The 23554-nt window shown below is 41.1% G+C and overlaps 2 protein-coding genes across 10 annotated transcripts in view; both read right to left on the reverse strand.

The window, feature by feature from the left end:
* Positions 1–327: 327 nt before the first annotated feature.
* On the reverse strand, positions 328–14281 carry tdrkh (tudor and KH domain containing). Of its 5 annotated transcripts, none has more exons than XM_030401051.1 (15): positions 14160–14228; positions 13031–13179; positions 11250–11410; positions 11035–11126; positions 8921–9122; positions 8269–8408; positions 7681–8002; positions 7396–7562; positions 5414–5589; positions 4637–4701; positions 4333–4484; positions 4123–4233; positions 2498–2552; positions 1044–1109; positions 328–926 (listed from the first exon to the last, which is right to left on the reverse strand). In XM_030401051.1, exons 2-14 carry the CDS (start codon positions 13093–13095, stop codon positions 1054–1056), a joined length of 1764 nt encoding a protein of 587 aa, XP_030256911.1. In that variant the 5' UTR covers positions 13096–13179; positions 14160–14228; the 3' UTR covers positions 328–926; positions 1044–1053. The 5 variants fall into 5 exon arrangements, with proteins under 5 accessions (XP_030256911.1, XP_030256910.1, XP_030256915.1 ...); XM_030401050.1 differs by having other exon boundaries at positions 1028–1109; positions 14160–14227; XM_030401055.1 differs by lacking the exon at positions 13031–13179 and having other exon boundaries at positions 1028–1109; positions 14160–14281.
* A 1018-nt stretch (positions 14282–15299) lies between these two features.
* The window catches only part of tmem94 (transmembrane protein 94), a 31538-nt gene continuing 23283 nt past the window's right edge, over positions 15300–23554 (reverse strand). For 4 of the 5 annotated variants that reach the window (XM_030400246.1, XM_030400244.1, XM_030400247.1 and 1 more), the window contains 6 exons: positions 22993–23074; positions 21495–21658; positions 21193–21287; positions 20991–21084; positions 19357–19527; positions 18921–18993 (listed from right to left, as the gene is read on the reverse strand). In XM_030400246.1, the coding sequence (XP_030256106.1) occupies positions 18921–18993; positions 19357–19527; positions 20991–21084; positions 21193–21287; positions 21495–21658; positions 22993–23074 (679 nt within the window). Of the gene's footprint in view, positions 18994–19356; positions 19528–20990; positions 21085–21192; positions 21288–21494; positions 21659–22992; positions 23075–23554 lie in introns of all 5 variants that reach the window. The other variant, XM_030400242.1, reaches the window with a different exon arrangement.

Below are 23554 nucleotides of genomic sequence, written 5' to 3' on the forward strand. Positions count from 1 at the left end.
TCAATCCGGAATGGAGGTCATCGACCCAAACAGAAACAAAACAGTGGACTGAGATGGAAATGAATGAATGGCCTCTTGAATTTCGGAATGCAAATATTAATAGAAGGAGTATTCGTTGGAAAACTAGCCGTTTTGCATTGGAATACAATCCAATATTATCAGCTTAATACTGTTCAGTAAAATGCATAGAATTACTTCAAGTACCTGGTAAGGGCAGGTTTACTGGGAAATGATATTCAATTTTTACAGATTTCTCATCATTATCCATTTTTATTTTGAAACATACATCTGTATTGAGAAGTCTTGCAAAGTAAAAGACACAAACGATTCTTGTGACATAAAATAAATCCTTTATTATATATAGTGCAGTCTATTACACCTCTGAAGACAAACTACCACTTTCCTCTGTCCTTGTAGATGCCACATTTTTATACTGAACCAAATCTGAGGACCACATTCAATATGTATATAATGTATTCATTTCCAAAATATAATAACTGGAGAAGCCAAATAGATTGGCAGTTAACTCTTAATACACACACAAGTCGAGAAACAAATTGATATAACTATTAACTAACCAGCTGCCTTCTGATTCCAGTGATTTCATCACAGTGCTTTTCAAAAATAATACTGGCATTCTGTTTTTGTTTCTCTCTTCATTTCTTGAACACGAAATAATATAGTAACAAACACATAAAAGCAAAGCAGCATAAGGTAATACAGAAAAGAATAAAAGGTAAAACACAAGTATTCATTCTGTACTGAAGTAACAACAATAAAGTGAATATGGCTGGAAGAACTGCCGCAATGTCGCTTGTCAAGTAGGTAAGGCTTCACGATGAGGATTTATGTGGTTGAGTTCGGGTCAGACAAGGAAAAGTCCCATCATCCCACTTGAACTGATGCAGAGGAGTGGATCATCAGTGCTGCAAGATAAGGGGAGGAGAGGTCATCACTTTTACACAGATAATACTTAATAAATCTGTTTTTTTAAAGAATGTCAATCGCTGAGCCAGGAGAAAAAAACCTTGATGTTTATGTACGTCTTTGGTCTCAGAGGAGCTCGTCCTCTATGACATCATCGACGCTTCCTGAGATTGAGGCAGCTTCTGGGGTACAAGAAGAAAACACTCCAGTTATTAGTCACTCAAGAATCATTACATGACCAAGTGCTGAACACCGTCAAGTACCCAAAGCTGGCAGTGAATTCATTATTGTCTCAGACGTTTGGCTTGTTTTATTAAAGCTTCAATCGTTTCTTAAAACGCACAGTATGCCGAAGTCGCCCAATGCATGTGAATTAAAGAGTTCTAATTCAACATTTACTTGTACCTATGTTACTTGTTTTATATGGGTATGAGTTGTATTTCCTGTTTGTAGTGTAAAGGTGTTAGTTCCACATCTGCTCATATCAGCCCACTTCCTCTTCTGCTTCCGTTTGAAATGTTTCACCTGCTGCATCAGAGCAGGGCGCTGCCCGAGGAGTTGGCATCTTACCAACTCCCATTTTATCTTTTTCAGACACTTTCCCTCCACAACCATCCATACCAGCTCCACTCAGGTCTCCACCCTTTAGTATCTTCACTTCTTCTCTGAGCATGTGTGGTGGTAGTGGTCCACAATCTGTTTCCAGCTGATCATGCTCTCTGTCAGGGGGCTGAAATATCGCTTCACAGGGCTCAGAGAGTCCCATGGTAATAACATCACTGCTGCAGCTGCTGTTGTCAGCGAGGGAGCTACCATCACTCCAAGCAATTTCGTTATTATCTCTGCTTTCATCTTTTCCTCACGCTATCACAGTGACTGGAGGTCTGGCTTGTGGGCAGATGTGCAGATGTGCTGGTTCTGCTGATGCAGCTCCTCACTACAACGTCCTCCTCCATGCTCGAGGACCGACAGGAGTAAAAGCTTTCTGTGTTTCTACCTGGACACAACATTTCACTGTCCATCTCTCCTTCATAACTTCTTCCTTCCCCAATCATCTCATCAATATCATTCGGTTAACTCCCAAATGTACCAAGAACTCGCGAGATAAGAAGGCGAGGAGGCAAAAGGACGTTGTGAGTTTGCGAGCTGCAGCGTTGGCACAGAGACATCAGAATGAGCGCGGATGCTGGTGTGAGTTAACGTGGGCGACGACTGAACAATGTGAAATCATTTTGGCAGGGCTGGAGCGGACAAAGCTGTGAGTGAATATAGATGAGGGACTGACGTGATGTAGCTCCACAGATCTCAGGATGTGTGGATAACATGGAGATGGCACCGATGATGTCGACCAATCTTCACTTTGTCAAGTGCCTTTAGTCAACCCCACCACCAAAGAGAACAGTAATTCATGTACAAGAGAGAAATCTGCACCGATTCAGTCGCTTTTTAACATTAAAGATGCGAGTACATCGATGTGCGGGCCCTGCATCGATTTAAATCTACCATTTTCTGGTCGATTGTGAGGTCTGTGGAACAGCGATTAAGTTACTGTTTACTGTGCCGCACTCACCTGACAAGCTGATACAGGAGAGACTGAGCTCTGATGATGCTCCTATTACATCATCCTACAGGAGGACAAGAAATACAGAGTCTGAGTATTTAAGACATAAGTAAAACTTGTTGACGTGTAGGCTACATTGTGTTTGGTAATGACAAAATAAAAGAATCTTTCAAGAATCTCATTGTCTGTTTCTAACATTGTTCAGTCCAAGTTTAAGCTGAAATAAGAGGCCAATTCCCAATTCAGAAATGTCCTCCATATCCAACATGACAAATAAATATAATACAGATTGTTTTTCAGCCAATACTTTTAACCAGGGCTGTGACAATATACCAAATGTGGCGTTAAAGAAATGTCACAATACCATCTTGTGACTGATGATATCTACATTATCCTTGTCATTGCATTGTTCTCTTTGTACAGCAGAGGCGCAATCATGCTGCTCAAGAAGGCAGACTCCCATTATTATGGGTCCCACCCATAGATTTGAATATAACTTGGATTGGACAGGCCCACGTGAAGTATTGCAGTGAAAATTCACCTGCGGCCAGAATACGGCTACAGAAGAGACATCTGTAAAACTGTTGACAGGACACCCAGAACTGCAAACAAGCTCGATTATGACTCTGTTATGATTTCTTCAATTCAATTACTTAACTTTGTTGACTACTTTTGATTAACTGCAGTATTGTTAAATCAATAAAATTTCAGGAAGTAGCGAAAATATTAATTCAAAGTTATCAGAGTCTAATGCGTTGTCTGAAACGTTTTTTATTTTGTCATGGTAAATTTGAAATGTTATCAATCAGCAAAGAAGCCACAAATATATAACACTGGAGGAGGTGGAAGTGGCTTTTCAAGTGCACTGGGGATGTGCGTTCTGTTAACAGGAAACAGAGCGTATACTCGATCAGTTGCTTAGCTACAGAAAACACAATGAACGAGGCAGGGGAACATCACTCTTGCTTTAATCTTCTCGGATCATTTGTAAGACATCTTTAACATTGTAACCAGCTGTTTTTATCTCTCTTTCCCATCTCTGTACTATCAATATCTGTTTTGGTCCTTCTTAATATGAAGTTAAACAATACACCTATCAGCCACAACATTAAAACCACTGACAGTTGATGTGAGTAACACTGATCATCAGCCAATGCTGATGTTTAAAATAACAATCTGGCTGATAGTTGATGTTGATGCCAATCATTTTGCTATTGTAGTTTATTTGTTATCATTTTTTCTGCTTTTGTGCCTGGGAAACATCTTTATAATAATAATAATAATAATAATAATAATAATAATAATAATAATGATAATAATAATAATAATAATGACAATAATAATAAACTCTCGTTTATCTACTATCGTTGAATGTCGACTCATTTGTCAATATACCCGAAAGCAAGTTGACGAGGTGAATATCAGCTGATACTGATGTTTGATTGATATATCGGTGCATCCCTACATCCTGGAACAAATCACTATAAGAAGTGACCCTTTAGTGACATTTAAATAGGCATTAAAATCATTTTTACTGTGACAAGAATTACGTTTAGATTTAAGATTTTAAACAGGCAGTTTTGTCAGCAGAGTTACTGAAGCTTTTAGAAATGTCAGCGTGTTCAGTGACTCACCAGCATCCTCCGCAGACAGCCAAGATTGTCTCCCTCACTCCTCCCGTTGGCGACCTCCTGGAAGCTGACAGCATGGCCCAGCCGTATGAGCTCCTCACCAATATCCACGGTCTAGGAGAGACAACAGTTTTACACCGTGTGTGCAAGAAAACAGCAGACGGGATGAGAAACAAATCAAATAGATACCTAGAAAATATAAAAACAGCTTACCTTGCAATCACTGGTGTCACAGAGCCTGACACTGGGCCAGGAGGAGATCTCAGAGTGAGAGTAGCTGCACAGTTTGGCCTGCAGAGGTCTCCAGGAGGCACAGTGTGTGAGCCGCTCAAACTCATCCAGGGCTGCCTCAGTCCACACCTCTCCTGGAAAACAGGAGGAGAACAAGTTAGAAAAAATGACAATAACATTTGAGGGGGAGGAGCATTCAGCTGAGGTTCCAGAATAAACACAACATCTGTTGATTGTCACCTTTTTCTTAGTCTATGTGATAAAGTGATGAAGACGAGAGCTTTACCTTTTGGTCTTACTCCTGCTAAGCTGCACTCAATAGCTTGGAATGGCAAGCTGAGGAAGTCACTCCTGAAATGTTAATGCAGCAAAAGCAAAAGCTGTTAATAACACAGCAGTGACGTGTTGTAACTGTAGCCACGCACAATAATGTGCACACAGCAGCTGCATTCACACACATTCACACAGTAGAACCCCTGGCTCCTGCCCAGTGATGGAGAGCACTGAAAATCTATTCTCACGTATGAGTACTTTTTCATGTCTGAAATATAAAAATACTCACTAACATACTAGTAAGTAAAAAGTCCTTCTCAAACACAACGCAAAGTATTAGCTGCTTTTTGAATTTATGGTGCCTATTACATTAACAGCAGACATTTAAATAGTACCCAACATTTTTTTAGAATTACAGTATTTTGAGTGGATGCAATTCGCTATTTCCATCCCTGCTCCTGCCCAAGCTCCCACCAGTACAAACAAACAACACAGCTTATACAAGTTTGAGCCTCAAAGAAATCCGCTACAAGGGCTGATTAAGCCAAGACCACAGTAATGTCAGATGTCATACACTGATTACAAGAACATTCACTTGGGGAAATCCATACACTGATTGAAATAATAGCAATATATTTAATGAAAATCTGAAAAAACAACCGAGGGGCAGAGTTTCTCTCTCTTTCAGGTGCAGATTTGAAAGAAAACTCTATGACATCAGACACAGTCACCTACAAATGAATGAACCAAAATTTGTTTTCTTTTCCTATGATGCTTGTTTCTCTCTTACCTCATTCGGCAGAGGCTGTCTCTGGGCAGCTCCCCGTTGTCCCCAAAGTCAACATAGTAAAGGTCCACCAGTCCAGAGGCGAGGACACCCAGCACCCTGGCCCTGTTCCATGTGCCGTGGTCTTGGTATGGAGCGGCCACAATGTCCCCCACGACAATGGTCTCTACCCTCTGCTCCTGAAGAATAGCGTTACAGTGAGAGTTACACATTTGTGGTAGCAATTTGTTTTGATTTCGACATCCCACAGAAGGACACGAGTTCTCAAATTCTAACACTGTGAAATAAAACGGAGTCGACTATGGGTCCATAGATTGGTTCAGATGGCATAAACTGTATATGAATGTAAGGGGAGCGTCCTTGTGTACTAGTAGCCATGTTGATGGGACATTCACACTTAGAACTGTTAAATCAATATTGATTGCATAATTTATTGATAATTATACATTTATTAGGAATTTATCTGGGGAATAATCATGCTGAAATACACACTTAAATGAGGGCCCCCTTCAAGAATTACAACGCCCATGCTTCTACGGGCAGCAGAGAGAACATGGAAAAATCACGTCATCCTGATGACCTTGCTCACTGCCACAACCTCCTCTCTGACTTCGCCTCAACTGCATCGGCACCCAAATCGGCCTTCTACCTGTCAAAGATCAACTCCTCTGCCTCCAACCCCAGGAAACTATTCACCTTGTTCTCTTCCCTCCTCACCCCTCCTCACCCCTCCTAGCCCTCCCGCTCCTTCCTCCTCCCTCCTCCCCTCAATGCACATGACTTTGTAACTTACCTTATCAAGAAAGTGATCAACATCAGCTCCTCATGTACTCCTATGCCCATCAAGAAAGCACCTCCCCCAACCCTCCCCTCTGATGGCCTCATCTGCTTCAGCCCTCTCTCCCCTGAAGATGTTCTCACACTAGTGATGTCTAACCGTGCCACCACCTGTTCCCTTGAACCGGTTGCCTCCTCCCTTCTCAAAAACATCTTATACGACATCTTGACATTCGTCACCACCCTGATCAACTCCTCCCTCACTTCAGGCCTTACTCCAGCTCCTTTCAAGTCAGCTACAGTAAAGCAACTCTTAAAGAAACCCACCCTAGACTCAGCATCAACTAAAGTTTGATGCTGATCACATGGACAAAGAAAAAACCTGGAGGAAAACTCTGTGGTCAGATGAAACAAAAATTGATTTGTTTGACCACAATGAGTAGCGATCTGTTGCCTTTAACCCCAAGAACACTATACCTACTGCCAATAATGGTTCTGGCAGTGTAATGTTATGGGGCTGTCTTTCTGCCAGTACATCTGGTGCTCTAAAGAAAGTATATTGAATGATGAAGGATGATTATCTCCAAATTCTTCAGTAAAACCTAAAACATCAGCCAGAAAACCTGGTCTAGGGTGCAGCTGGGTGAGTCATTCTTCTACCAAACTCCGTGAATGTTTAGTGAAAAAGTAGTATGTGTTCCACTCATTCCATCACAGAAAAATGAGAGCTGAAGAAATCATAGGAAGTGAAAACTGCCCTGATATACATGCTTTTTGTATCTATGTAGTGTATGTAAACTTTTAACCACAACTGTACAGACCATTGTTACACAGGGCGCCATTTGCCTATTGTGTGAATACCGCTCTCGCTAATATAGCCACTTCTACTCTAGAAAGTTGCCCTCTGAGTGGGCCCTATTGACTTTTGTCATTTCTGAATGAGTTGTTTCTCTTATGGACCGGCTCGACCACCTGTTAAAAAAAGGTCAGTGGGTGAAAGGCTGCAGACAACGGCAGACTACTGCCCACAGTATGGGAGACAGCGCTAAAAACAGGAACACAGATGCTCACCAATGGCAAACGCGCTGTTGTTTACGTGCCAGAGGGGGCTGCCTCACAGTGTAAAAATCTCTCTTTTGGTCAATCAGTGTCAAAACAGAACTCTTATGGTACAACACAAAAATAAAGACCGCAGGAGTCATCCTTACAGTGGGGCTGACACTGTTGTAGAAGCGGTTCATCTCCTCTGTGAGCTTGTCCAGCTGCAGGGAGCGAACCCCCAGGATCTGAATCCAGAAGTGGTTTGGGTTCTCATGAGCAGAAACATAAACCTCAAGATGTTCATCGGGCTGGAAGCTCAGGTCTGGGCTGGGAACTGGACAGCACACAGAGAAAAATAAAATAGTCTTTGTATGATATGACTTTGTTCAAGGACAGATGATAGCGAGGCAGATTTTTTTTCCGAGATTCAATTATAGAGAAAGTGAACTCACTTTCAAACTTGGAAATTTCAGAGAGAGAGTCTGCAGACAAACTATCGTCCTCCTTATTATTGTCCGTGTTAATGATTTTCAGCTCCTCCAGCTTGTCTAAAATACCCTCAGGCTCTCCTGTGGTTCCATTGGCATGGATAAGGCCATTTTTCTCGGTCTGGGAGTAAGGACCGTTGTTGTTCAGGCCCACTGGTGCTTGAGTCTCTGTGCTGTCTGGCCTCTGATTCACAGCAGTATGACCACGTTTCTGCCGCTGAGCAGATGACTGGGAGATCTTCGTCCTCACCATCATGTCCTCTCTGACTTTTTCGAGAATTAGCTCCTACAAACAAATCACAAAGATAAAAAGTTACATTTGTTTTAGATGGCATGCGTGAAGGCAAACTGTGCAGGATTTTTTGATGGGTGGCTGAGAACAGGGTCTCTGTAGACACAGGGACACACTTCTAGTGGGTCAAAACAAGTGATGATAACCAAGGATTACTTTTGAAAAACTTTTTTTTTTATTCTGCATAGTATATATATATATATTTTTTTTAAATAGGACTAACCACAGATGGGTAATCCAAAAGTGTGAGTCCTTCTCACCTTGGCCTGTTTCACCTCCTGTCTGGTCCCTGTGATTGTCACGTTGCCCTTTGCCCCAGGACCAGGAGACTTCTCTTTGGAACAGCTCACTTTGGCTCCTGTGGTCCTAGTGATCAATTTCAAGCTCTCTCCACCACGGCCTACAGGACAACCACAACCACACAGGTATGCACACTTTGGTTAGCACATTAAGTACATGGGGCCAAAACCAACTAAATAAGGGTTAGGGTGAAATCAAATGGTAAAATTGGCTGTTTAGAAGAAGCATTTATTTAAGGATGAAGGATTACATATAATGTCCACAAATCCCAAATGCAGAGCCAACAGTAAACGCATCATGTGAACAAATACAAAAGGGCTTTCCATAGAGCTGCGGAGAACTGCAGAGTTCTCTATGGGTTCACTGCATGAACAAGTTAAATCTTTGACATTGCCAAAGGATCCACTGTTCATATATTACATTGATAAGTGTTGCATTTAGCACGGAAACAGATGCATGCTAATGAAAAGAAAACGAGTACAAGGAGTAAATGTAGTACACACCATCGGCATGAACAATAGCCTACAGCTGTTTTGAAAGCAAAAAGGCTCGGAGGAAAATGAATAAGGTCTAGGACTGTCAGCGTGACTGTCCTCAACATCTGAAGGCTACCTATTATACGTCCAAAGGCGGTCTGAGGAACCTCCAAATCCTCGGCCACCGGCTCACATTCAGTGACCAGGTTCTCCAGGACACAGCGAGCCAGCAGGACCTGCTCCTTAGAACCCTGCATCAGGAAACACACGGCCGTCTTACATCCAGGCTCCCCTGAATCTGACAAAACCCTCACATGAGCTCCAGATTTCTGGGTCACCTGAAAGAATAAGAAGTAAGGGGAGAGCAGAGAGTCAGGCTGCTTGAAATGATACACAATAACCAGCTGGATTTGGGAAACACACACTTGATATGGTTAGATTTGAGGTTTGATTTGTGAAAATCGCATTTAAAAAAACAAGTGTATGATTCAGCATTATTCCTCATCATTTGGGAAATTGCAAGTCATCAGCTCCTATGATACTCTCTGCCGCCCAACTCATTCAATCCATCACAAGGTTGTCTGAAAGTGTCTTGATGAAAAAAATAAATAAATGAGAATGCACAAATCTAGCATCAAGGGGGACGTTTCTCTATGAACATTACCTTCATCTTCACAAGCATGGAACCATAGAGACATCATCAAATCTCCACTGAGATAAAATTAGATTGAACTGTGAACTCCATCAGGAAACTATGCCTTCTCGAAGCAGCACTTTAAAGGGCCAAAACGCACCGAAATTGAAGCCCAACTATTGTTTCAACGGCCTAACGCGCATCGAAAGCATTATGAGTCACATCACACTGCTTTGACACCACTTCCCCAACCTTGTTTGATTAACATAGCTGCTTTTCTGCAGTCATGGTTCCCATTTGGAGAGGGCTGGAAGGAAAATAAAACACAAGTAGAGACAGAAACAGGAAGAGAGACGAAGAGAGAGGAAGAGAGATCACAGCTGAGGTGCTGCACATTGTGGAAACACTGCTGTGAAATCTCTCATAAGAAATGATCATATTCTTCTATTGTTAAAAAAAAACAAAAAAAAGAAAGTCCTGTAATGCCAAGGTAAATGCAATCATTTTCTGTTGTGAGTGCGAGGAGACAGGAGGAGAGGAGACTGTGTGATGTGAATCCAGATGCAGAGTTTTCATTTTGTTGTTCATGTATGTGCGTGCACAAGTGGTGTGTTAGGGAATCCTTTGGGCCCAACTGAGGTCACTATAGAGTGGTGTAGGGATGACGTCTTTTTGCAGTCTAACCCTGAAGTCAGCATCACCTTCGTTCCCCCGAACAAAAAGCCTATGGTACTTTTTTTTATTGGAGTTTGCAATATGGGGGCGGCTGTAGAAGGTTGCTGGTTTGAATCCCGGCTCCCCTGGGTCGGTACTGAGCTGCATGTCGAAGTATCCTTGAGCAAGATACTGAACCCCAAAAATTCAAAAATTGCTCCTGATCCCTGTGATGAGCTGGCGACTCGTCCAGTGTACCCTGCCTTCGACCAGAGGGATGACTGGGATTGGCTCCAGTAACCCGCGCGAGCCCTTGAAAAAGGGGGGATAAAGCGGCTACATCCCTGCAACCCTCATGGATAAGCGGTTGATAATGAGATGAGATGAGACTTATATCCCTCAAAATATTCTCTGTGTTCGTCAAGATAATCTTCAAAGATGTGACCTTTGAAGCATAAATTACATCTCTAGAGGTAAAAACTGAACTTGGGACGAAGTTGTTGTGTGATGCCCTATTCTATTGATGTTGTAATATGTGTCATGGCCATATTGCTCAGCTCTGTGAGGTTGGTCCTTGGGAGACCAATCATCCTGGCAGCTGTGTTGGTTACGTGCATGAGTTTGGCCTGGTTTTTAATAGATATCATGTTGAAGAAGCAGATGGAATATTATATGTATATAATTTTGTAGAACCAAACGTGTAAATATCTTCTCCTGTAGTAACCACAGGCCGTGTTTTAGGTGTTTAACCAAAAACCAATAAAAAAAAACTCATAGACTTTGAGACAAGGGAACTTGACATGCAAAAATGCTGACTGATTTCCAGGTTCTAGGACTAAAGACGACACCACTCTATAGAGGAATATGAGTCTTATATATCAATAGCGACTGTCGCTATAATTGTCCGGCCGTATTTACTACTGAGCAGATGGAAGGTCATTATCAGTTACCGAACTACTCACCATGTCCAAAAACTTGGCTTGGCATCTGGATATGCTCCTATAAACCTCTACAGGAAGTGTCATCTTGGACACCTCAGTGTTGGGCCCCTGAACTAGCAATGGCAACGCAGACACAACACTCAGTCAGAGATAAGGCATACAGAGAATGAACAAAAAGTTTACACTTTGTCATGTATACACAAATGCACACAAACTCTCAAAAGACAGATACTCACTGTTGTTGGTGCTGCTCATATGACGATAGACAATGTAGCCCACCGTGGCCCCGACAGAGAGCCCTGCCGCCAGAGCCACCATTTTGCCCGAGCTCATGGTGCTCTTGGGACCTTCCTTTACCGCGTCCATGACAAGCCGTGCACCCAGCGGGATGCTCCACCTAAACACAAGCACCACGTAAGTCTCCTGTCAGTGTTACGTTCTGTTACTGTTCCCAATTGTCCTGCACATTAACTTTTCATCTCCAGTACTGTCTAAGAATTGCCCTTACAACACTTTCTTACTGCTTTTGTGAAAAATGTGAAAATGATCTTCACGGCGGTCAGAATGCATTGGCTCGTGTCATGTGCAATCATCAGTGGTGGTTTGATGGGCAACTGTATAGTCATGCAGCACAAAACCTGAAGCAAAAGCCAGCCTGAGTTCAAAACGGATCAGCTGTTCTCAAACAGACCACTTATAAATCACACCCCAATTGATACGATTGTGTCCTCTTGACCTATGTGAAGAGATGCTTTTGATTTGTGTAATTGTCTTGGTAACAAGCACAAGGTTCTTGTTCCTTAACTTTGGGAACAATAGTTGGACGGAAGTTTTTTTTTGTCAAACTAGATTATGAAGTTCAATGTTCATTCTTGACCTTGAAAACAGCATCCGAGAAACAATTTCACCCAATCATCTATAGTTCCAGGGCTTTCTATCAAAACACATGACCTTCATCCGCAGATGGTGTTTGACCAGTTCAGAGAAGCAATATAACAATATAATAATTTCAGAGCACTTTCAGAACATAAAGTACCAGCAGGATTCAGTGGCATCTAGCAGCGAAGTTACAGATTACAACCAACTCAACAATTAAAATGAGTAAAACTCAAAAGGCCCTCTCTGCAGCCAGTGTTTAGTTTGTCCAGTCTGGGCAGGCTCCTTGGAAGAGGACCTGCTCCCTCTGTAGATATTAAAGGTTCATTCAAAAGGTAACACAACAAAGATTTTTTTGTATCAAATGGTTATAAAGTAATGAAAACATAGTCATGAGTAATGTGTTCAATTTAAGCTACTAAATCCCTCTAAATGCAACACGCTGGACCTTTCAAACCCATATAACTGGGGGCCAAAGTTCACTCATGCTGATGAAGCTCATGTGATGCGATTGAAGCTTCTGACATTGTGGTGCGATTGTTTTCTCGAATGCGTGATGGATTGCGAGACTGAAACTCACCATCACAGTAGTTAACTCTAAGACCTCCCGAGTGTCCTCAAAGGACCCCTGGAGGTCCCAAGACCCCACTTTGAGAACCACTGCAGAGATTCTTACGATGTAGCCTTCCACTATCTCAGACTACATCACTTTCCAAAGTCATGAGCCCGCGGAAACGTGCACAAGCAATCACATACACACAGGACATTTCCCTAAATGACTAACATTTAGTTTACACACACACACACACACACACACACACACACACACAGCACTGCGCCTCTTAGAAATGCACCAAGCCAAACTGCAGCCCTGACCCTGACTGCCAGATGCATTGCACTGAAAGCTGCTGCAGCTGCACACACTGAATACTACTGACTGTAGTTGGGCGACCTCCAGCCATTCCATTAATCACTGAACACTTGCATCAAATTCTTTCCGAGACTTTTTTTACGTCACACAGCTAAAACTACAACTCTCGCACAGAAACAGAATGTACTGGAGGTAAGCCAACAGTGAAGAGTATCAGAACCACGTAGGATCGAGGAGCACACGGCACCACCATGCAGATGCGTGTCTCACTGGGAGAAGAGGGCTCTGGGGCTGTAGTTGAGAAACACATGGGACTTGGACACTCCAACGTCCATCTCGGAAGAATCGTGACAATAAGACACAAATCTTCTCCGATCCCGTCTCTGTTTTTTTTTTGTTTACATCCAAGTTCAAGACTACTGACAGACAGGCAGAAGGGGAAGAAAGTTTGAGCATTTTAAGTCACTGCATAACAGCAATTGGTCAGTCACAGTTTGATGTCATTTTGTGGAGAGCATTTCATCAGAATTCATCATAGACTTTACATGATACAGTTCTTCACTGTGCCAGCCAGGTAGCCCTGGTAATACAGGTCTACCTTAAAACAACATGATGACTGATCACCTTTTTGAATTGTTAACTCTGGTTCCTGCCTGCATACTGCGTGCAGGCAGCAGCCCAGCTATGTTGTGATCTTTCCTTGATTTTAAAAAGGAAAATTTAAGGTGATGTTTCTTTCTGAGATATGATTTTCTTGAAATTGTTATAGTGTTTAGATAAATTCGGCAGTCAACAGATCCGTTAAAAAGCACATCGTGTCAATAAAATAGTACACGTCATAAATAGTTGCTGTTAGGTACCGTTAGAATAGCTGGAAAGTTGGTGACTAGCATTTTGGTCGAACCGAATTGAAATAAGTTTTCCCACTAATACATAACTTAACACTAACGTTACACTAAGAAGCTATATTTGAGAATATGACACCTTCTGTATATCCTGAGAATTTGAAAGGGAGTTTTGAGTCACGTCTCTCACAACCAAGGAAACATCTACTTAACTAACGTTAGCTAAATAACCTTGGCTTTTTTCTATGTCTAACGCACGTTTTCATTGTTCAATTATGTTGTCAACACAAAACCGCAAACCAGTATAATCTCCAAAAGACCCGAGTGTATTTTCCATTTCTGACGAGCTGCCAAAACGAGCGCAAACACACTTTCTCATCTGAGCTAGCCAAGCTAACACTAGCTTAGCTGCTGGCTGACACATGCAAGCAAGTCAAACATTTGGAAGTCCGTAGCACGCGTACATACCCTGACAACACAGCCTATGTCTGTTTCCATGGTCTAACGTAATAAGGAATGTGCAATAAATACATGTTATAATGTATGACACTTACAGACAGTCCCTCGCTGTTTTCAATCGACCCTTTCTGCTGCACTCTGCCGCGGACGTCAAGCTCGCCGGAGTACGCCGGGCGTACACCGGAAACTACATTTACATTCACATTCAGGTTTAAAAGATGAGTGTAAAATTGACAACTTGAGAGAAGGCCGTGGCTATTGCTACTGAACAGGCCTACTCCTAATTAATTCATTTTGACGGTGACATGACTACGACCATACCACAACTACATTTACCTTGAAAGGTCAACCGGAAGTCTGTTCTTTATTCTCCAACTTGACACTTTTACCAGCAGACCCTCTCTGTGGCAACTTATTCACACACACACACACACACACACAGAAAGAGAGAGAGAGAGAGAGAGAGAGAGAGAGAGAGAGAGAGAGAGAGAGAGAGAGAGAGAAGAGAGAGAGATATTGTGACAAATACGTATTAATACAAGTGACAACTGTGGTTTTTTTTTTTTTTTTTTTTTTAAGAAAGTTAATAAATGGTGGAGAATAATATAACTGCATCCAGTTTATTCATTGTGACGAATTACCAATCAGACGTGGTTGCGGGCGGGACATTGTGTGAGAGGATGCTGCATCAGAGGCAATGTGGCATTTTTTGGAATTAGTATATTTTGTCCTCAATACTATCTGACCATAAAACCAGTAATTTGAAAATGCTAAATATCGGCCTGATAATGGTGCAGGGCAGATAACCAGAGGCATGTTCATTATTTTCTACTCATGTGTTTATATTGTGTAAACATCCAAATACATATAGTATTTGATATCGATGCATCTTCATTACTGAGAAGTCATAGCATCCTACCCCTGCATCCCTCGCCCAAACCATATGGCGTATTTCCAACATGTCTAAACAAACCTAACATGGACAACCTGCTGTTGTGTGCTGCATTCGTGAGCAAGCAAATGTGGACAAAATATCCTGATCCGATTCTCTGGATATCGTCCGGAGTTCATATGCTTTAAGGGGGCTACACTATATTGTATCAGAGCTGAATAATCCTCTTGGATGAAAGATTCTTTTCACAGAAACTGATATAAGTCCAGTTTCCTACGCTGTATCACTTAGAAGCTTTACTGTATCGAATCTTTGAGTGCAACAATACTTCAACACAACAATCTCATAAATAAAACAGCATATTTATTAACATGACATAATCAATAAACAAACAAATTTGTCAAAAGTCCATAACATAGACGCTTTAAAAAATACAAAATATACATTTATGTATCTTGTGAACAGCTATATCACAGTCCATCACCACCCACCCGACCCTACAAATCAACTGGCAGAGGCTTCAGCTCCAAGCACGTGTGTGGCAATATTATCAAAACGCCAAGCATCAGCTCCGCAGTTTGCACCAGAGGCCTGATGACATACAGTATGAAGTCCATGCTTGATTGAGTCTGTCTGTGTTGTGAACTTAACAGTAGAACTATAGATAACATGTACATTGATCAAGACAGAGCATTCACTGGATCTTATTCATGCAGCATAGTCCATATGTTTGTCATGAAATAAAACAGGGCCAACTAAAAATAGAATCCTACGCTTTTCTTGCATTGTCATGTTTGTCTCAAAACCATCTTCAGTAGTTTCATGCCAACTATTCTGTCCATCCAGATGAAGTGAGCACGAGTACTTTAGTGCCGTACAACCAGAGAACATCATTGTGCTTTTGCAGTTCTTCACTTGTACCTTTTCACACACACACATAAATGAAATGTGGAACTTGAAGAGCATTTGTAGCGGTGAACTTATACAGGCACAACTATGAAAGCGAGCACAGGTTAAACAAGGGCCATAACCAAGACATTAAAGATACTGAGGTCATGGGTCAAAGTCCCCCACCACCACCAAAAATAAAAGTCTGTTGAATTTTTTAACCACTTGATTTTTTTCTTATTTTATCTATTCCGTTAACCGTTTATTTTTATTGTCTGTAAAATCTATTCTGCAAATAGCATTTAGATTAAAACCCTTACCAGAAACACAAATCTGGTGGGGTCATGTTGAACTACATTGCGTTTCTTTATTGTTGGCCTAAAAGAAGTCTGGAATCAGCCTGTAAATTAAACCTCCATATTGAAAGAGACCATGACGTCAGTGTCCTCAATGATGACTACACAGCGGAGGTAAAGCCCTGATGCCACGTTTGCCATCTCTTTACATTAAGACTACAAGTGGACAATAATCAACGCTGGATAACAAACAGATCTTCGAATTTAAGGGTCCCCCTAAAAGCCATTTCCAAAGCAGGCGATCAGTTTGAATCCATTTGAGTGACTGCAAATCTATTCAGAATATTGGTGGGTTCTATGGATAAAATCCTCTATCACAATTATTTCTTTCAGAGGAAAAGGATTTAAAACTGGAGTACAACTTGTGACTGATTCCCAAATAAACAATAAAGGAAATATATTCCTGAATTGGGTGGTACAACTCATAATGGTAGTTAATGCAGCCGAATGACTTGGATTGTTCCATGTTTGTGTGGAGACAATTTCTAGGCGTGGAATAAAAGCATGGTGTTTAGTTCAGAATGTATTACCAGTAGATGTCACCATCCTTCTTAAAGTAGCAATATGAAAATCACGTCCATCTACAAAGATGACAGCCCCACACAGATAGCTGGTTTGATTGAAAAAGCACATCAGTGATACAGACGTCTGCTGCTGATGCTGCACATTAACTGTGTGACAACAAACAAATTGGGACACTCGAAGTTCTCTGGAACATGCTGGTCAACAGATCAAATATGAAATCCGGGGTAACCGTTACCAATTTGCAGATGAAATCTACTTAACTGTTCATTTTCTACTCTTTCAAGCTAAACAGTATCCTGAGCGCCTGTCTGCCGAGGCGCTGAGAGCTGAAACAGGCAGACAGGCTGAGGAGGAAGGCAACTGAATGATATGAAGCACCTTTCAGAAGACTCTGGTATGTCAGCACACCAGAATAAACATCGTATTATTTTCAGTAAATCCATCGCTGAGGGAGGGACTTGCTAAGATCACTGCACATCCAGATGCGTGGGTTCAAAGTAGTATGCTGGCAAATTCTTCAGTTGGATAACTGGGTATACAGTGTATATCTAAATGTAAATATGTGTAAAAAAAAAACGGGACTGATCCAATTCAATCATTAATCTTCATTCCTTTTTGTGTTAGAGCAGGTCTGACCTCGGCTTCGCTCAGGAATTGAGTAACACTCAAAGAACATTTGTTGCAAAATACTATAAAATAATAGAGAACTCTGTCTTGCAGGTGACCACAGTGAAGATTAAAATGTGGCTTAAAGGCTCAACAACAGAACAGTTCAGAAAGAAAGCTTGCAAAAGCTTCTTAGTCACATTTTTTTTCAGAGGTAGTGTTCCACCATATTCTGTAAATGAAGCAATGACCAAAAACCTTGTTACATATAGAGCCCCAAAGTGTCCAATATTAAACAAATAAAAAAGCCATTATAAAGTCAATTATCGTAGGAATTCAAGATTTGTATCATAATAAGAATTTCAATGGTAATCATTTTTACATCAATACAGAAATGATTTGTCAAAAGTTTGTTTTTACTCCACAATATTTATATTTCATTCACATTTTTCCCCAACCAATAAAACATTTAAAAAAGTCTATTTCTTGATGTCCCTTTTCATGACTGTGGTGTTCTCCACACCCTCACATCTTTCATGTACCCCTGAAAGCTCAACAACTGCAACTACCAAATCTAGCTAGTTGGCTCTTGTTAGCAATGTCAAATAATTCTGAATCAACCAACAAGCTGCTGCTGCTGTAGAGAAACATTGTACACAGACTAAATGCTACTTACCAACCTGGCTAACTAGCTAGGCTGGCTTCTGAGCTTTGACTGTTAGTCAGCATTAACATTGAGAGACATTGTTACAAACAAATAACAAATGTTAGCTGCTGCTAACCTGCTTTTTCACCTTGATGCTGAGTAATAAATAAAGGTAAGTACGTATGTGCAGCCTTCAGTGTCTATGTACAGATTCTGATAAAACCAGCAGCTAAAAAAAAAAATCATTTTGAATTGTTTCTGACATTTTTGTTGCTCTTGCTGTATTCATTCATTCATTCAGTTATTTATTTATTATTGAACACTTGGGACTCCACAGTTACAGACCACCTTGTGTTTTCTCTGTGTTTTTCCTTAATGAAGACACACTAGTATTATGTTTAGTTGAATGAAGGCTGGACTGGTGTAATGATAAGACTATAAAATGAACTTCATAAAAACATCCTTTAAAAGTGAAGCAGCTTTTAGTGGATTGTTTGGGACCTGGAGCATTCCTGGAGATGAAAGCGACCATGCACAAGTCTCCCAAAGATGGAAAACAGAAGTGACAGTGTGTAAGCATAAACCTCTTCAGAAAACATTCCTCATGCCTTTAAAACTAAAACCAGTTAATAAATAGTTGCCTATTTTTGGCTCTTTTCTATTCAATGAAAATGAATGCTTTGGAATATTTCAGTTTCCTGCACTTCAGATAACCAATATCAACTGTCTGAAGGAAACAGACCTAGGAGCTTAAACATCTGTGTCATAAACCCCCACCGTGATATTTGGTTGATATCCACTCCACCTGATGGTGGCCGTACTGTCGGGCTGAAGTGCTCGTGGGGGGTTCTACAGTGTTTGCACCCTGCCCTTCCCTGGTTTCCAGGACTGTCTGACTGGTTCCCAGTATTGCCACAACACAAATGTCCTCAGACAGAACACATCAGAATGGAGAGTTCATCCCCAGCTTTGTTTCAAACTGCAGCTTCTGTCTCTTCTGGTATCGAACTCTCACCCTGTAATGGACAGAAGAGATAAAATCAGAACTTGTAATCAAGAAAGGGATACATTCTGCTACATTTTTCCAGCTTCGAAACACATTCCGGTTCTGCATAAAATGAGGGAAAGTAAAGGATTTATGTGATCACTAAATAATCCTCAATAATCCAAACTGGCCCAAGCTGCTTTTCCAGATAGATTAATCTGTGACGTCGTGTTTTCCTGCTTCTTCAACAACTGTTGGCTAAGAATCTCCCTTAATACCAAATCACTGAGGCAATGGGTTCAACCCATTTGCAATATTCCTCTTTCCATCACTATGTATTAATCTAGAGCTGCTTTCTTGGTAGTTTTAGTTCCTCCCGTGTCTGTCTTCATACCGTATCTCGTGTAGCTTCACCACTTCGTTGACCACCACCACCAGCAGTGGGGACAGAGAGACCAGCAGCCATGCGAGCAGGGGTATGTCACCAAGGTTAAAGGACTGGAGGCTGCCCTGGTGACGCCATAACTGGTAATCCACTGTGGCCTGAACAATCTGGCTGAGCAGACTGAAGGAGAAAAGAGAGTGGGGGGGTCAGTTATGTAATAAGAAATGTATACAGACAGGCTCAAAAGGCTATTTGATTTTACTGCATGTGGCACATTTTCATTAAAATAAACACTGCAACATGTCACCCAACAATAGCTGGTATAAGAAAGTATTTTACAAATCTCCAAAGTTACCAAGGTGACAATGATTTTATTCTCAGTATCGAGGCCTGTGATGCAAACAGAAGAATGATGCAGTTCATGTTACAAAGTTATCTACAGGGGAATGTCAACTTGCACATATTTGTTTGGCAAACACAAGGTTCGATATCACATTGAGTGGCAGAAAAAGTTGAGCCAGATTCAAGTTTTTGTTGGATTCATCTAGGTCAGCATCACCACATCAACAAAGCTTACTGCAAGGAGGCTACACAATTCATAGTTGTGTATTAAGAGCTTTCAGCCAAGAGTAAAACTCATCGTGACGTCACTCATTGGTTCTGTGGACTCTAGTTTGGTATTACAAGCTGTTCCCATCTCGGGTTTTGGGCCATGAAGTGTGTATTTTTGGAGAAGAGAGGGGAGCTGCTGAGCATATGCACAGCTACACCTCTGTCGTAAATGATGGTCGCAGTGGTAGCGACCTGTCAATCACAGGGCAGTCATGAAAACATTCTTTATAACCTATTTTACTCTTTATGGGACTGTAAGTTACTAAAATGAAAAGTAGGGTAATTTTCTCATTAGCTAACATACAATCAGACTTCTTTTTGAAACCAGTGGAATCACTCCTTAAAACCTACATTCTGTGCCATTATACAGAATAAAGGTACTTCCATGTTGGTTTCACTTTTCAAAAGTGTCAACTATTTTATTCAGTCAATGCTTTCAAAATAGCTCCTGTCGAATTCTAGTCGGACTTGGTGCCACTCTCTCGGACGCAATCGAGTTCTGACAGAAGAATGTGGCCCAAGCCGCACTCTGGTAGCAATGGGGCTTAAGCACATGGCTTAAAATATGGTTCAAAGGTTTAAGAGATACCACATGGAGACCAAAAGACGCAGGAGACCACAACCACTGCTCCAGAACACAACAGTGTATAATTCATTAACAGAAAGTACAAAATGAAGCCATATTGGATCACTCTAGTTTGAGAGGTATGCTGTAGCCCTCTCTATAACAAAGTGAATGAAAGAATGGAGTTACAGTTACTGTGGGGAATTTAATCTAAATAGGATATGGTCAGATCACAAATGATACACCCGTCTAGTGTCTAGCGTTGTGGTGTTGCCAACAACAAATGACATCTGATGTTGTTTAAGTTCCGTAAGTCAACTAGAAATGTGAAAGTGATGTTTAAGCAAGAAATTGACACAGTAATCTGAATGTGATACATAAGCACAGAAAAACTCTAAAATGTTGTCGAGCTTGCAGTTGACTGGGTTAACTTCAACAGCAGTTTCTAAAGGAGATGATCACTTACACCACGGGTACAGTAAGACACCACCACGTATTGCTGAAGGGACTCTTTCTCCACAGAGGCTGAGAGCGGTGGACGTAGCTGAGGGAGATCACCACTAAGAAAGAGATTAACGATGACAAACGGAAGAAAGGGATTTGAATAATGAACATAAACATGAGTGAGTTTGAGCATTCATGCGTTTATGTTTTGTGTGAATTCCTACCAGTGTGTAAGGCGAGGAATCCTGCCATGACCTTCTGAGTCAGCAGCAGGCTGTTTGACAGCTCATTGAACCACTGAGGAGCTTCACCTAAGGAGCTGCAGTCACACAGAAAAACTATTCATCAAACAGATTAAGAAAATCGGTATTTTTTTTACACCATGCATTCTCTGTCAGATGTGACTTTCAGCGATCAAGTCCGCATCAACATCCTGGTAAAACGAACCGTGACACCTTGAAATTACCGTCAACAAAGACGTCTATAAATGGAGCAACTGGTGGCATTATGGCAGTGCTTTTCTTACCTGGGTGTGAGAAGATAAGTGCAGGAGACACTGGTGTTGTCAGCTACGGTGAGATTGCTGCTTTTGAGGCAGATCTCCTGCAGGGTGAACCCAAAGGCCAACAGGTAGGCACACACTGTCAGGCCAAACTTCAACAGGAAACAGCCAAGGAAGTAGTTCTGGGTCTACTCAGAGAGGACAACATGATAACAGAGTCAGACTCCTTGAATTATAGCCATTAGATTTGTTTTCTTACTCATTAACCACCATTTTGTGTTTGTCAGCTGCACTTTAAACTGAGCACTGTACTATTACTGTAATGGCAAAGCACCAAAGCAACAGACATGTTTCCCAGCAGACAGAAAGTATTCATAACATACATTTTGGCTCTGTTCTTATAGATGATGCAATAAGCAAAGTTAGGGAGCCCTGCACACCTTAACAGAGCACAACCATCATTCATGTTATTATTAACACCTCCTGCTATGACAGCCACCAAAACCTCCAAGAGGTGTCACAAAATTAGGTCAAGCTAGATTGTCGTGGATAACCATTCTGTAATCGCTATAAACACTCAGCAACATTTTCATTCAGTACCCTTGTACAAATGTGATCAAATCAAAAGCTCTGCAACAAAGACTTAACTGCCCCACTCTGGTGTATTTTGGCATTTTATGATATTTCATATTTTTCCCTTCTCTGACAATGCTGACCATAATCACCATGTGACGATAGAAGAATATGGGAGTCATATATCATCCTCCAAGCTTGTTGATCCAAAAATGAAAGTTTAGTCATTATGGAATGCCATGGGGGTCTATAAAACATTTCTGGAGTTTCACAGCAAAAAAGAGTTGCAGCATTCGCCGAAACAACTGAAGTAGCTGGGGACTTGTTTTAAAGAATTGTAGTTAAAAAAAAAAAAAGAAAAAGCACTGGCGGTGTGCTCAGGAGCACTGAGCTGAAGCGTTTGCGTGCACAGAGAAAAAACGCTGCATTTTGCAGTTTACTATCTGTTTGTTTTCAGAGCAAGGAGGATGTAGGTGCGTGACATGATCCATAGGAGACAAAATTACCAGCACCCTTCTGAAAAACACTATATGGACACGGTCAACAATATCAGGCAGCCTCTGAGTGGTATGCACTTTTTTATATCATTTTTTTCTGACCTTGGGGCTTCAGGAAACTTGAAGTTGCACTGTATGGAGCCATTCTATGCTGGGTTTTATTTTTCTTATTGTTTTTTGCTTTTTGTTTTTAACTTAAAACAAGTTCCCAGACAGAAGCTCCAGAAACGATTTGTAGACTACGAAACTACAAGACTTTCCATCTGCATGAGATGAGTAGATAAGGACTGAATTTTCATTTCTGGCTGAAGTGTTCCTTGGTGGAGGATGGTGGAGTGGTGGTTTGCATTACATCCAAGAGGTGTTTCTCAGATTTGCACTGTAGTAATCCAGTAACTAAAAGGTAACAGATCAGCAGTAAATGGACAGATTTGACTAATATCTCATCCTACCTTCCTTGGAATTGCATCTAGGTTCTTTCCAGTGGCAACTGTCATCACTGAATTGTCAGGTGGCTTCCCCAAAAGTGACACACTGTCAACACAACACAAAGAGACCCTTAGAATCACACAGTCACAATACCACATTACCAGTGTTACAAAACACTCATAACAAAAAACGACAAAACAACGTATTACAGTCATATATTTCTTTAAGCAGTAACAGAGTGATATAACGTGTTACTAATAACATTTTAGAAATATATTATCACAGTTATGTCATGCAACGCGTTACAATCCACATTACCAATCTAACTGAAGCGGTCATCTTGTTTTCTTTTAAATCCATCCACACCGACATGACCATATTAACATAGGCTATGGGTGTGTTTAATAAAGCTGAGCCTAAAAGTTCTTTGTTCAGTCTGTTTGACTGAAACAAGCCGTATTTCATAGGCCTAATGATGATAATAATGATGTATTCCTACCTCATAATATATCAGACTTTGATCCATTGTAGTGTAATATATTACTTCAAAATGAAGGCAGCTAGTAATTGCATTTTGAAAGCAAC

This window comes from Sparus aurata, chromosome 20 (genome assembly GCF_900880675.1).
Source record: "Sparus aurata chromosome 20, fSpaAur1.1, whole genome shotgun sequence".
NCBI lineage: Eukaryota > Metazoa > Chordata > Actinopteri > Spariformes > Sparidae > Sparus > Sparus aurata.

Bases quoted from the DNA above. Each gene is read 5' to 3' on its own strand.
- tdrkh (XM_030401051.1), bottom strand. From the start codon at position 13,095: ATGGACGTTGGAGTGTCCAAGTCCCATGTGTTTCTCAACTACAGCCCC. The intron at 8,409-8,920 runs GTAGCCTTCAGA...GTTGTCCTGTAG, and splicing joins CGCCTTTGGACGTATAATAG to GCCGTGGTGGAGAGAGCTTG. The intron at 5,590-7,395 runs GTAAGGATGACT...GCTATTCTTCAG, and splicing joins ACAACAGTGTCAGCCCCACT to GAGCAGAGGGTAGAGACCAT.